Genomic DNA, 15,814 nt, shown 5'->3' with positions numbered 1-15,814 from the left:
TGACACTGTCTGTGATCGATTTAGAATTCAAGGCGCACTTAACCAGCATGGCTACCACAGCATTCTGCAGCGATACGCCATCCCATCCGCTTAGTGGGACTATCATTTGTTTTTCAACAGGACAATGACCCAACACACCTCCAGGCTGTGTAAGGGCTATTTTACCAAGAAGGAGAGTGATGGAGTGCTGCATCAGATGACCTGGCTTTGGTTTTGCAAAGGTGTTGTGGACGGGCGTGGCATATGGGTGTAAGCATCTGCCGCTGGTTCCAAAGAGGGCATGTTTGAATTACGCTTTAGAAAGTTGTTTTTGATATTTTTTGTTTTAAGCCTCTCCTAAACCTTGACCCTTACCTTAACCATTCGTAGTTAATGCCTACATTTAATCTTGGAACGATACAGAGAAGAAACAAAACACTTCGAAATTTGACTTTTACATTTGAGAAACATTGCGCCAACCTTAATAGTTGTTGCCTATGTAGGCCTATTGGATATTTATTGAATCATTATTTATTGAAGATCTTGTCCATCATCGTCATTTAATCTCTGCTAGCTAGCTACGTGCCAATGATTTGTTTAGCATAGCAATGTCGAATGATTAGAATTAACGACCGTGTCAGACATGACAAAATAACTATTGACCAGCCGCTTAAGGAGTTATCACACAATAATCCTTGGGTTCTCATGCCTTACTGTTTAAATAGACTCCAGTATTCAACTGCTTGTTTTTTCAAATAAAATAATCTGAATATGTGTTTTTAAATGTTTGGAAAAGTAATTTAAATACCTGAAATAGAATTTGAACCCAGGTCTGTCTCACACACACACACACACACACACACACACACACACACACACACACACACACACACACACACACACACACACACACACACACACACACACACACACACACACACACACACACACACACACACACACACACACACTCACTCACAGACACGCTACCTCCATCTGTCTGGAGCCCTATTAAATGTCAAGCTCTGTTTTTTTCCTCTACTCCCTCTATGTAAATGAATGTTTTAGAGTGAATTCCATTTTGAATTGAGTCATTTCAGGATTTGAATTGGACATACCATTTTTATTATAAAATGCTCATGATGCAGACATGAGGTCTCTTTCTCTGTCTGTCTGTCTGTCTGTCTGTCTGTCTGTCTGTCTGTCTGTCTGTCTGTCTGTCTGTCTGTCTGTCTGTCTGTCTGTCTGTCTGTCTGTCTGTCTGTGTGCAGTCTGAATGGCTCTGCCCAGCATAATGCCAGGCTACACACCAGACAGAGTCAAAATGCCAACAAGAAGTCACACGTTGAGGTCACTCAACGGATATACCAGCCAGCTGTGCATGACATTGATAACAAGTAAATCTATTTCTGCTGTTAGAAATTCCATGTGTTTTTGCTTCATGATAATTGAAATGAGAATGTGCTTTAGCCATATTGAGAAGGCATAGTGCCCAATGTCAATACTTCCCTTCCTATAAATGCTTTTCTGTGATATTGGGTTTTGCTCAGTTATTTGGGCATGTGCCCACACTGGCTCCATCTCTATGTAATATTGCAGTCATTACTGAGTGAATGTCAACGACACTTGAATGGAAATGTGTAAGACGTGTGGATATAGGTTGGCAAAGTACAGCGAAAGAGTTGGCAAGGCAAGTTTTAAGACCAAGAATATGACATATGGGGGTTATGTGGCAACACAACTAGTGGCACAGAAAACTTGAAGTGGGGTTGAGGAGGAGGAGGAGGAGGAGGAGGGGGGGGGGGGGGGGGGGGGGGGGGCTACCAAGATTGCCAGCTGATACTTGAGACATAGAGAGGAGACGAATGGAGAATGCAGCTGTGCCTGCCCCTGGGCAAATATCACCAATTGAAAGAAGAAAGTAAAAAGAAAAGGTAGTGTTATTTTTGTCTGGCACATGCCATATGCTCCAGATGCTGTCTCTCCCAGCTAGGTAACGTTCCAAGGCCTTTTACAGGGTGGCCTGACTTTACCTTATATTCTTACTTCACCAGAGTCAGGACAGCACGTGGTTCATCTGCAACAAAAGATATGCAGTGCTGGCAGGTGCACATCAACAGTTGTGAATTTGAATTAATCTTACTGGCTTGCTTCATTAACAACTTATATTGGTGATCCTGTGAGGTCAGGGTCAGAAACATGATTTTCTTTCTTGCTGCAAGAATGCATTAATTATCCTGGAAACCTGATAACCGGTTGATTGAACATGGTCTTAGATAAGAGGATGGAGTTAGTAGAAGAGTGTAGTTCATTTGCATTGGCCTGGTTGCTTGTTACACATTTACTTCCCTGGGCCCAGTTATCTGGATTTCACTTATTGGATAGGATTAAATACATGGCAATATCATGAATAGAACTGACAATTCATTGACTTGAATGGGGACTCCCGTTCTATTCATTCTAATTCATTCTATTCATTCTAATTTTAATCCTATCTGATAGGTGAAATCCGAATAGATAACTTTTGAAAAACTCTGAGGTTAAGGTCTAGATTAGTTCTTTAGAGGCACAACAATTCTATGTGTGATTGATTGTGTTTGTTTAAATTGTGGAGTCTTCTAGTGGAGCGGGCGATGAAATGAAAAGCATGTTCACATCAGGAGAGATCAGCATGAAACAATTTCATTCTGCTCCTGTTTGGGATTAGGACGGTCTGAATGGTAATGTGTTGCATATGCCGTGAATATCAATGTGTGTGTGGACATGTGTGCAGCATATTGAAAAAGGGAAAATGACAGCTCTCAATATGCAGGAAGCTGGGCTGGGATAGCCTTCATGTTTTTACAGCTCAAGGGGAATGCTGTTGACCCATTTAAAATATGATTTTTTCCCACACGTTTGATGCCTTACAGATTAGGTACTCTACTATGTGTATCAACTCAATGAAATGTCAATCCAAACCATGGCTCTTATGTCATAGAATTGGGACCTTATGCCTATTTGATTGTGTAATGTGACTGTCATGGCAGTTTTAAAATTGGAATTCCTTGAATATTGTATCATTGTTGAGAAAAATATCCCAGTGCAGTAGTATTTATTTATGAGTTGGCATCTCTGTGTCTATCTGTCAGTTGGATACCTCACATGTGTACCTACTATTATGCAAAAAATATACGATTTTTTATTTAATTTTGTGTGTGGTGTGTGTGAGCAACGTGTGTGTTTAGGCATGTATGCAATTCTCCACATTACTGCTGCCATACATGTGCTTTCAGTTCCCTGCACCATACCTTTCCCCATCCACGACATCAAAGCCAAGTCTTCAACCCCTAACTCCCCTCAGGAATGGGAAAACATTCTCTCTCATTGCAGTGTTATCTTTCTTCCTTTGTCCCTGTTATTCCAATGTGCTTGTTGTAGACGATAGAGAACCATTTGAAATTAGCCGATGAGGAAGAGAAGATTTTAATCTCAGCTCTGTCACTTCCATAAAGGAAAAACCTCATATATTTGAAGTAAACAATCTTGCCTGTCTGTTGTTATCTCATTGTGTGTGGTGGTGGGGATTGTATTAACAGAAATTACGCCAAACAGTGAAAGGAAACAATCACTTGAGCACGGTTCTCATTCTGTCTGAGGAATTATCTTTGGGCTTTTGTTATAATAGTGATTATTTTATATTTTAGTAGAGTATGAAAGGGGGAAAAGGAGAGACAGAAAATAAAGGAAGCAAACGCTTAAAGGGTGAGAAACGGAAGGAGCATCCATGAACTTCTTGACACTTGTAGACTCAGCTGGGGATTTCATTTGATTTAATAGGATCCCCATTATCCGACGCCAATGACGACAGCTAGTCTTACTGGGGTCCGACATAACGAAAAAGACATTACAGACAAAAGACTTTACAATTGACATACAATTAAAAACATGAACATGTAGTGTGTGTGTGTGCATCTATTAGTTACACAAACATGTCAGTACATACTCACAACAAGTAGGTCACATGGGGGAGAGGCGTTGTGCCATGAGGTTTTGCTTTATTCGTTTTTTAAACCAGGTTTGCTTTTCACTTGTGCTGTATAACATGGAAGGAAGTTCCATGCACTTATGGCTCTGTATAGTACTGTACATTTCCTTGAATTTGTTCTGGACCTGGGACTGAAAAGACCTCTGGTGGCATGTCTGCTGTGGTATGTGTGTCAGTGCTATGTGTAAGTTGACTATGCAAACTATTTGGAATTTCCAACACATTGTTTTTTTTATAAAAACAGGAAGTGACTCAGTCAGTCTTTCCTCAACTCTTGGCCAAGCACAGTATTAATATTATCCCTCTGATTACAATGAAGAGCAAGAAGTGAGGCTCTTTTCTGGGCCAGCTGCAGCTTAACTAGGTCTTTCTTTGCAGCACTTGACCGTATGACAGGACAATAATCAAGATAAGATAAAACTAGAGCCTGCAGGACTTGCTTTGTGGAGTGTTGTGTCAAAAAAGCAGAGTATCTCTTTATTATGGACAGACCTCTCCCCATCTTTACAACCAATGAATCTACAATGCCTTCAGAAAGTATTCAGACCCCTTGACTTTTTCCACATTTTGTTACATTACATTACATTGTTACATTATTTATTTTTTTTTTAAATTACATCCTCAGCAATCTACACAGAATACCCCATAATAACAAAACAAAAACGGAAAACAAGTTTTTAGACATTTTTGCAAAAACAGAAAAACCTTAATTACATAAGTATTCAGACCCTTTCCTATGAAACTCTAAATTGAGCTCAGGTGCATTCTGTTTCCATTGATCATCCTTGAGATGTTTCTACAACTTGATTGGAGTCCACCTGTGGTAAATTCAATTGATTGGACAAGATTTGGAAAGACACACACCTGTCTATGTAAGGTCCCACAGTTGACAGTGCATGTCAGAGCAAAAACCAAGCCATGAGGTGGAAGGAATTCTGCGTAGAGCTCCGAGACAGGATTGTGTTGAGGCTCAGATCTGGGGAAGGGTACCAAAATATTTCTGCAGCATTGAAGGTCCCCAAGAACACAGTGGCCTCCATCATTCTTAAATGGAGAAGTTTGGAACCACAAATACTTTTCCTAAAGCTTGGCCGCCCTGTCAAACTGAGCAATCAGGGTAGAAGGGTCTTGGTCGAACATCTCTGGAGAGACTTTAAAATAGCTGTGCAGCGACATTCCCCATCCAACCTGACAGAGTTTGAGAGGATCTGCAGAGAAGAATGGGAGAAACTCCCCAAATACAGGTGTGCCAAGCTTGTAGCGTCATACCCAAGAAAACTAGAGGCTGTAATCGCTGCAAAAGGTGCTTCAACAAAGTACTGAGTACAGTGTATTATTTCAGTTTTTTATTTTTGATAAATTAGCAAAAATGTCTAAAAACCAGTTTTTGCTTTGTCATTATGGGGTATTGTGAGTAGATTGATGAGGGGGAAAAACTGTTTAATCCATTTTAGAATAAGGCTGTAACGTAACAAAATGTGTAAAAAGTCAAGAGGTCTGAATACTTTCCGAAGGCACTGTATTATGGAAGCAGCTGAAGAGGAAGACATCTCCCAGAAGGTCGTGGAAACAAGGACACCTACTCTGCCAACACCACGATCAGCTAGTGCAACTGTGTGCGGCTGTGGAAGGGGTCCTCCACGTCATCCACTGCCTCGACACCACCCAAGAGGATTCACCTCCAACTAGCGGTTGGCCTCCTACCATGAGTCGTCCCAGCGAGCCAGCCCCCCAGCCTACCCAGCAGACCGCCCAGGTCAGCGACAGTCCCTCACGGACAAGTATGACGGGACTCCATCCCAATGCCGTGGCTTCTTTCCCCAGTGCTCCCTCTATTTTGCCCATCACACGGGAGCCCCCACCACCGAGAGGTCCAAGGTTTCCACGGTAATTTCCCTGTTGACCAGAGAGGCGTTGGAGTGGGCTACGGCCGTCAGGGAGAGAGGAGAGGAGGAGCTAGGTTCCTACGAGATGTTTTATGGCTCTGTTCAGGGCAGTCTTCGACCATCCACCAGAGAGCAGAGACGGAGGAGAGTGACTACTCCAACTCCGGCAAGGTGCCCAGACTGCTGCTGAGTACGCCTTCACCTTCCGTACCGTGGCAGCCTCCAGCAGATGGAATGACCTGGCACTCTGCACCCTATTCCGTGGAGGACTGAGCAAGGAGGTCCAGACCGGAGTCACACACATCACAGCACCACTCACCCTGACCGTGGGACTCCTGCACCAAGAAATCCTTCCCTTCCTCATCAACGCACCCGTACACAGTCATCCTCAGCCTCCCGTGGCTCCAACGTCATGACCCCACCATCTCTTGGTCGAGGATAAAAAATCACTGCCTGGGCTCCCGGATGTCGGAAGACCTGCTTTCTGTTACCCTGTATTTCCACTCGGTTGAGAGTCCTGTGGTTGCCCTCCAGCCCGACATCCTGGATGTTTACCAAGATCTCTGGGAGGTTTTCTCCAAGACCCGCGCCACCTGTTTCCCTCCTCATCTCCCCTGGGATTGTGCTATCGACCTGCTTTCAGACTCTGCACCTCCGCGCAGTCGCGTCTACCCTCAGTCGGTGGCTGAAACCGAGGCCATGGAGGAGTACATCCAGCAGGGGTTTTTCCGCTCATCCACCTCCACTGCATTGGCAGTCTTCTTCTTTGTGGCCAAGAAGGACAGAGGTCTACGTCCGTGCATTGATTACAGAGGCCTCAATTCCATCACCACCAAGTACCGCTACCCTCTCCTGGCCTCCATCGAACATCTCCGCGGGGCCCGTTTTTTTTACTAAACTGCACTTGCGGAGTGCCTACAATCTGATCCGCATCCGGGAGGGGGATGAATGGAAAACAGCCTTCAGCACGATGTCTGGGCACTACGAGTATTTGGTAATGCTTTATGGGTTAGCTAATGCTCCATCGGTGTTGCAGGCATTTGTGAATGAGGTGTTCCGGAACATGCTTGTGCGCCAGGTGGTCGTGTATATCGACGAAATCCTGGTCTACTCGGCCACCTTGGAGGATTATATTGCCCACGTCCGGGTAGCGGAGGAGGAGTGCCAGTTCTATCAGGTGGCTGTCTCCTTCTTGGGATACCGGATCAGACCTCGGGAGTGGTGATGGTTGAGAGGAAGGTCGAGGCAGTCCCAACCACCGTAAACGTTTTTTTGGAGTTTTTCAACTTCTACCGCCGCTTCATTAAAAACTTCAGCTCCATCGCCTCTCCTCTCAACTCTCTCCTCAAGGGCGGTCCCAGTAAGTTGGTGTGGAGTCTTGCAACCGATGAGGCCTTGCGCCTACTGAAGGGCCGTTTCAACTCAGCCCTGTTGCTGATCCTACGCTGCCCTTTGTGGTGGAGGTGGATGCCTCATAATTGGGCGTGGGGGCTGTCATGTCCCAACGCCAAGGTAACCCACAGAAATTGTATCCATGTGCATACTACTCTGCTGCATAGAGGAACTATGATGTCGGCCACCGGGAGCTCCTGGTGGTGAAGTTGGAATTAAAAGAGTGGAGACACTGGCTGGAGGGCGCCAAGGACCCATTTCTCATCCTCACCGACCATCGGAACCTACATACGGACGGCGAGGCGGCTGAATCCGTGCCAAGCAAGGTGGGCCCTTTCCTGTTCTGAGTGCGCCCATCGTTCAGCCCTCCCGAATCATTTCCCCCGTGCTTTGGGACGTAGACGTGGACATCCGCCAGGCTCTGGAGGGGGAACCCGCGCCTGCTGCCTGCCCTCCGGAGCACACCTGCGTCCCCACGGAGGTAAGGGATTGGCTGCTGACCTGGGCGCATACATCCCTTGCTGCTGGACACCCACGTATCACTCGCACCATTCAATCCATGTCCGTAAAGTACTTAAGGCCCACCTTGGTGCAGGATCTCGCACGCTACATCAACTCCTGCTCCATATGTGCCCAAACCAAATCACCCCGGCGCGCTTCAGTAGGGAAACTCCTTCTCCTTCCCGTGCCTCTGCGGCCTCCATCTCATCTGTCCATAGATTGCGTTACTGATCTTCCCCCTTCTGATGGTTTGACCACTGTTATGGTTGTGGTGGACAGATTCTCCAAATCCTCCTGTTTTATCCTTCTCTCTGGTCTCCCTACCGCTCTCCAGGCTGCTGATGCACTATTCCAGCAGGTCTTCAGGCACTATGGCCTTTTGGAGAACATCGTCTCCGACCATGGCCCCCAATTCACATCGCGGGAATGGAGAGCCTTCATGGAGAAGCTGGGTGCCACGGCCAGCCTCACATCGGGGTGCTGGCCTCAGTCAAACGAGCTGGTGGAGAGGACCAACCAGGGGCTGGGGAGGTTCCTTAGGAGTCACTGCCCGGCAAGGGGAGTGGGCCCGTTTCCTTCCCTGGGCAGAGTACGCCCAGAACTAATTTTGTCATTCCTCCACTGGGCTCCCTTCCAGTGCATCCTGGGATATCAGCCGGCCCTGGCCCCATGGACCCCGAGCCAGACCAAAGCCCCTGCGGTGGATGAATGGTTCTGGCGCGCAGAGGAGGTTTGGAACGCTGCCACCATGAGGCTCCAGCACGCCATCTGCTTCCAGAAGGAGCAGGCGGACCGCCACCGCAGTGAGGCTCCCGTGTTCCATCCTGGTGATCACGTCTGGCTCTCCACCTACTCCCGCTCCCTGGCTCTGGCACTCAATGTTGCCGGTCTACTAACCACAGGTCCTGGCAATCATCATTATGCACACCTGCTCCCCATCATTACGCACACCTGGACCTCATCATCGCCTTGATTACTCTCTTTATTTAGCCCTCAGTAGCCTCAGTCATCAGGCAGTAATGTTGTTCACATTCAGTACGCTTCTCCTGTTTTGTTTATCTGCCTTTTCTTATCATTAAGCGTACCTTCTGCACCTTCTTCCTGACTCCCCGCGTATATACGTTAAATAGGCCCTCCCATTGCACATCAGGCACCAGACAGAGAGCAAAAGGAGAGCCGTGTGGTCAAACCCTGACAGGGTGTCTGACTGTGTGTCGTTAACGATATGGAACACATGCTTCAGTAGTGTGAGAACAGCAGGGGTGACCTGCAGGTGTTCTCTAGCTCCTCTCTATTGGTCCCTTCATTAGTGTGCTGCTCTGCTCTCATTCCCCTTGCTATGCGTTAGCAGTGAGCAGCCCCGTGGTCTAACCTGGAGAAAGAACGATGTTTGTATATTACATCATCAGCTGACATTAATGAGGCAGTTACGTTACATGGCCTCGAAGAGATTGCCTTCATGGTTAGTCTCAGTATTAGAACGTATATTCAGTATTAGCACTGAATTGATTTTACGGTCTCTGGGCCACAATGAAAACTGTTAAAAGAGTATAGGCATATCAATGATCAGTTACTGTATTATAGGATTTACATGATCTGTGTAGCATTGCTCAGCAGAGTGGAGGGGGTTGCTGTCAGGAGGTAGATGAAGACAGAGGGGAGGTGTGCGCAATATTGACTAGGCTAGACTGAAGGGGCAGAGTGAGGCAGATATGGTGTAAATACAGTATTGACTGCTTTTGGTCCCCAAACCAAACACCCTACCACATGGAATCTGCACAAGTAAAACAGGTCTGATATATATAGATGGTTTGGTATAGTTGTGCAGTGTTCGTAGACTCATACAAGACAACAATGATAAAGAAATATATAGAATGTGTATGGCCTTTGTGTTATTTCTACAGCCCTTTGCATTAATGCTAACTGAAATCCATGGGTATGTATACCATCAAGTCTATGTGGGTAACAATAAAATTACAAATGTCAAATAGAAATTGAGATGGAGTGCGGTACCCAGTCTAGACATAGTGAAACTTGAAGGGAAATTGAATCAAGTTGTACAAGCATATTCTGCTCAAGAAAAATCTGAAATGGCACCAAATTTATGGTGGATATGGTTTGCTCATGTTATTTCAAACTCTATTTGTTGTTTCTGGCCTGTTGGGTTTGGTCACTGATGGCAGAATTCTCAGTGGAGGCAGAGAGAGACGACTAGCTGATTGGACGGCTAGCTGATTGGACCACTGATTAATTCTCTACCGCACACACAGCTGATGTCCAGTTCTCGGTCTGGTCTGTGTCTGAACCCAACCGTATTGGTGTTGTCTGGAATCTGGATCTTTGCACCTGATGTCTCTGCTGATGGTCTTGTCATAGTCTCTATACTGTATGCCTGATCTGGGTCTCCTGAGATTCGGTCCTGACTTCCCCCCTGGTTGAGATGATTCTGTGTTTCTAAGGCCAAGTGTGTCTGTCAGTCTATTTTAGCACCTGACTCACCTCCAAGAGAGCAAAGGGAGCTCCCTACAGAAAATCTGTATTTTTACTCCTCTCATTTAATCCAACTATAATCCTATCTTAATCCATAACACATCTCCTTCTCAATATTCATGTAGTCTTCTTCTTCTTGGCATCTTGTAATGTTATATAATCCTCCTGGCTCTGAATGACAATGTTTTTGAGATGCAACAATTTAATCTTTGACCCCTCAACAGTGTGCCTCATTTGCTAAAGGTTTAGATGCTTGAAGACGCTTGGCGTTTTAAGGGTGCAAATCAATGAACCAAACCAATGTAAAGGTGCTCAGAGGCTTCTATGTCCTTTCGATGTGACGCAGACATTTTGTCCCTAGCTGACCGTACATGGTTGCTCACTGTTTTCCAGATCTCTGTTCCTAAACATTAAATTAATAGTCAGGGTGCATACATGTGCGTGCCATGTCCACAGAGTGTTTTAGCCTGTCGACCATTGGGGAACTACAGCTACTCTCCAGTCTCACACTACGTTGGGCTATGTTGCGTGGTAAGTTAAGATAATTTGCTAGCTGGCTACATCACCCAGGACTAATAAAGTGTCGGCCTGACAAGGCGAGGTAGCAACTCTGACTGTTGACTGGCAACATCTCTGCCGTGGCTGCCGGAATCCTCTCCTTATGGTAGTATATACAGAAATGTCCTTCAACTCAGGAAATGCAGATGGGCTTCATGATTTACATAAATTCACTGAAAACCTGCAATAACTCACGGTTATATTAACAGTATTGCACTTTTCATGTAGCCTAATTTTGGCCAGCTAATAGCCCAACCACCAATCAAGCAACATTATGGACTTAACATTGAAATCCTGTTGCTGCAGTATTATTTTGTTGTGACATTACTGGTCAAATTAAGGTCCAACATCTGTATAGGGCCAACAATGCATCATATACCGCACAGCAGTGTGTTGAACTGCTTATAGTGGCTGCAGGAATTTTCCATAGGAAAATGGAAGGCAAGAAAAAACACCATAATTCCCCTCCAAGTAGTTCAAGTTCCAGGGAGAGCCATTGGAGCGTACAGGCAGGCTGATGAAAATGTGAACTGTGAATAGAGGACTAGATCCCCTCCACAGATCAGGGATGCTGTTCTGTTCACCCACCTCTGAGCAATCTCTTCTTTAGCTCGTAAGCCGCTATGGACAAATGCACTTACCCACTTACCCAGAGAGGCTGTTTCTGTTGTTATTGGTGGTACAATAGCTGTCGGTGATCATTGTTTGGAAACAAAGCAGTCCTGAAGTGTTGCTTATAGGGTTATGATCAACCAAAGAGGTGGGCGACTGGGGAGGTGTTCACATGGAGAGGGGAGGGGAGGCTGGCACTAGGAGGTGAGAGATTGTGGACCATTGTACGGCTTGGAGGGACAGGAGCTGCTGATGTGACTGTACTGTGCTGTTTGTAGAGAAAGAGAGGCTAAGGAAGCAGAGGCATCATTAGTCCTCCGTGCGTGATACAGGCTCTTAATAAACACGCCTCAGCCAGGACGTTTCAGGGATGAGAAGGGAAAAAAACACGTTCTCTTTTTGTGAATATGACGCATTACGCTGTTATTGTTACCACTGACTCTGGGCCACGGTTTAACACATTTGTTAAGCTCCTTAGACAGAAACATTTAGAAGAGTGAGGATTAGTGTTTTCAAAAAAGTGTATTACAAAGTGAACACTCACTGTGCTTGATCTATTACAGAGTTAACATTGACACGGCAGCACAATAGGAAGTCAGTCACACAACAGAGAAGGGGTGAAACAGGAGCTGTTGAATGTGATATTCAGAGAATTAAAGTATTAAAGTAGTGGTTGACAGCATCAGCTACAGCAGCAGCAATTGCTATTGTAACACCAATAACAACAGAAACAGGGTTACGGTAAGTGCATTTGGCTGTGGCGCTTTATTTGCCAAAGAGGAGATTTACTCAGGTTGGTAAACAACAGTGGTGCTCATCTGTACTGTGCTGGCCTCACTTCATATGCGCAGAAAGATACATTTGTATGTGTTCATCTACAAAGCCCTTTTGGGTAAACTCACTCTTTACCTCTGGTAGTCTGGTCTCCTTCAGCACCCACAGTTACCATACCCGGTCTGCTAGGTGGTTGCTATTTAAAGTCCGCTGGACATTCACAGTATTAGGCAAGACTGCCTTCTCTTCTTGTGCACCAGACACATGGAATAATCTACAATCCATGCTTCATCTAGATATGTTAGTATCACTGAATGAACATAAAATATTGATGGGAGACTGTTACAGAGGAGTGTAAATGCTTTCTTTTTAGGCTGGATCATGTTGTTGTATTGTTGTATGTTTTAATTCTCTAATGTATTGTTTGTTGCTGTCTTCTTGGCCAGGTCTGCCTTGAAAAAGAGACCCTGGGTCTCAATGGGCTTTTCCTGGTTAAATAAAAGTTAAATTACAAAAACATCTAAAACAGCAGTCGATAATTCAGGTTCTGGAGATCTACTCACTTGGTCTGCTGGTTTTCACTGTCATCCAGGCCTCAATTAATGAACCAGATATATGGGATGGAATAAACTATCACTGTAACTAACTCTCCCATCACATTGTGATTGACCACTAGAGCACCTAGCCTTAGGGAAAGACGAGGACATGCGGACCTTACAATGATCTATCTGCAGCAGCTAACAATCAATATTCTGCTTGTGCTAGTCTTTCTTGTAACTCATTACACTTCTTCCCTTGTGTCTTCCAGGGGTGTCTGTTAAGACGTTGGATGTGAAGTGGGCTGATCTCTGGAGCCAGCTGACTCGAATGTCCGGACGCCGGCATGTTACACACCCGCATTCTGAGCCTTGTCCACCCCTTCACCGCCTCCTGCCTCTCCACGTCCCTCTTCCTCCTCTTCCTCCTGGAGCTCACCCACCTCTCCCAGGCCGGCTCAGACCAAGCAGCACCCAGCAGCCCGCCCAGCAACTGCTCTGATGGAGACCCCTGCTCTGAGGGCGTGGTCCTGCCCATGTGGAACCCTCAGAACCCGTCAGTGGGCGACAAGGTGGCGCGGGCCATCGTCTACTTTGTGGCTCTCATCTACATGTTCTTGGGCATGTCCATTATCGCCGACCGCTTCATGTCTTCTATTGAGGTCATCACCTCTCAGGAGAAAGAGATCACCATCAAGAAGCCCAACGGAGAGACCACCACAGCCACCGTACGCATCTGGAACGAGACAGTATCCAACCTGACCCTGATGGCCCTAGGCTCATCTGCCCCAGAGATCCTGCTGTCTGTCATCGAGGTGTGTGGCCACTCGTTTGAGGCAGGCTCCCTGGGCCCCAGCACCATTGTGGGTAGCGCGGCCTTCAACATGTTCGTCATCATCGCCCTCTGTGTGTACGTGGTGCCAGAGAACGAGACACGCAGGATCAAGCACCTGAGGGTATTCTTTGTCACGGCAACCTGGAGCATCTTCGCCTACATCTGGCTCTACCTGATCCTGGCTGTCATCTCCCCGGGGGAGGTGGAGGTGTGGGAGGCCGTGCTCACATTCATGTTCTTCCCCATTTGTGTGGTTCAGGCCTGGGTCGCAGACCGACGCCTGCTCTTCTACAAGTACATCCACAAGCGTTACCGTGTCGACAAGGCCCGCGGCATCATCATCGAGACGGAGGGAGACGGCATGTTCACCAAGATGGACATGGAGATGGATGGCCAGGGGGGCAACTCCCACCCCCACCCCAAGGAGGTGCTGGACGGCATGCTGGAGGGGGTGGAGGAGGGCGGGGGGATGGGCTCAGAGGAGGATGAAGCTCGGAGGGACATGGCCCGCACTCTGAAGGAGCTGAAACAGAGGCACCCAGACAAGGACACAGAGCAGCTGATTGAGATGGCCAACTACCAGGTTCTGGTCCAGCAGCAGAAGAGCAGGGCCTTCTACCGCATCCAGGCCACACGCATGATGATTGGTGCTGGGAACATCCTGAAGAAGCATGCTGCCGACCAAGCCAGGAAGGTGGTGAGCTGCCATGAGGCCAGTGGACAGGAGGAGGATCCCCACACGATTTACCTGCAGTTTGAACCGTCCCACTACCAGTGCTTCGAGAACTGTGGCTCGCTCAAACTGTCTGTTGGGCGCCATGGGGGTGAAAGCGGCTGCACAGTCAAGGTCAGTGGGGACAAGCAACTCGTATTTGTCTTTGATACTAATTATACTGTATAATGGAAAGATTATTATGTTAAAAATCAATCACTCAAGCCACATGTAATAATGGGAAAGGTTTTTAGATGAGATAAGGATCTAGCCATGGGGACATTTTAATTATTTCTGTCTAATGAATAAATTAAATCGGCATTGAGTTGGTTTTGTTCCTGGGTCAACGCAGGTGGACTACCGGACCGAGGACGGCACAGCCAATGCCGGCTCAGACTATGAGTTTGCCGAGGGCACACTGGTCTTCAAACCCGGTGAGACGCTGAAGGAGCTGACCGTGGGGGTTATTGATGACGACATCTTTGAAGAGGATGAGCACTTCTACGTGCACCTCAGCAACCCTCGCATTGTGCACCGTGCCGAGGTGGCTATCCTGGAGCCCAGCACCATCACCACCACCAGCAGCATGCGCAACCTCTCCCCCCACTTGTCCCCCAAAGCCGCCCTCGGCAATGCCCACACCGCCACGGTAACCATCTATGACGATGACCACGCAGGCATCTTCACGTTTGAAGTAGATTCGATGAGGGTGAGTGAGAGCGTGGGCATCATGCAGGTGAAGGTGCACCGGATGTCTGGGGCCAGGGGTAAAGTGGCCATCCCTTACCACACCCTGGAGGGCACCGCCAAAGCTGAGGAGGACTACGAGGAGGTGGCCGGGAAACTGGAGTTCCAGAACGACGAGACCATGTGAGTAACACCACTTCCTGTCCTGTCCACTGCTCTGCTGCTCTTGATGGCTTGTGTGTTACATTTCAGCATAGTATTCTATGGGCCATTTTTATGGCATAGATGGGACATATTTTTAAAAGGATTGGAGAGGAGATAAACAGCAGGAGATCTAACAGTGGGGATGCAGTGTGGAGGACAGAGATAGAGGAATTGGTAGTGATGAAAGGGATAAATACACATAGCTATATTAGAACACTATACTTTCTATGGGAGTTCATTAATTGTAATGGGTAAGTAATGGTTGACATTTGGGATTTCACAATTTTCATAGAGAGAAGGTAATATAGAGACATGAAGAAGAGACTAGTGAAAGAGAGAGGATGAAACTAAATTAATATTGCTAGAAAAAGATAGTGGCCAAGTATGTAAAGGATGAGAAATAAAGAATAGGGGACTGAGAGAGAAAAGGGAAAAGCAGTGGGTTTAGAAAATGGAACCGGTTTGTCTGATAGTGATGATTTCAGTGATGATTTAGACTATAGAAAAATGTGATAGATTTCGAGGGAGAGAGGAGGTAAGAGGGCGTAAGGAGAGGTAGAGAGGGGATGAGAGTGTAAAGCGGTGTGTTTTAACATTTGTCTCTCATTGTAGGCAGGGTTG

At 46.6% G+C, this 15,814-nt stretch overlaps 1 protein-coding gene across 6 annotated transcripts in view; it reads left to right on the top strand.

Annotated features, from left to right (window-relative positions):
• Nucleotides 1-13,156: 13,156 nt before the first annotated feature.
• Nucleotides 13,157-15,814, top strand: part of LOC120021677 (sodium/calcium exchanger 1-like) — a 45,572-nt gene continuing 42,914 nt past the window's right edge. For 5 of the 6 annotated variants that reach the window (XM_038965503.1, XM_038965507.1, XM_038965506.1 and 2 more), the window contains exons 1-2: nt 13,274-14,437; nt 14,655-15,172. In XM_038965503.1, the coding sequence (XP_038821431.1) occupies nt 13,292-14,437; nt 14,655-15,172 (1,664 nt within the window). In that variant the 5' untranslated portion in view covers nt 13,274-13,291. Of the gene's footprint in view, nt 14,438-14,654; nt 15,173-15,814 lie in introns of all 6 variants that reach the window. The other variant, XM_038965501.1, reaches the window with a different exon arrangement.

Source organism: Salvelinus namaycush, chromosome 26 (assembly GCF_016432855.1).
Source record: "Salvelinus namaycush isolate Seneca chromosome 26, SaNama_1.0, whole genome shotgun sequence".
NCBI lineage: Eukaryota > Metazoa > Chordata > Actinopteri > Salmoniformes > Salmonidae > Salvelinus > Salvelinus namaycush.
This window is presented reverse-complemented; position numbering and strand designations above follow the sequence as displayed.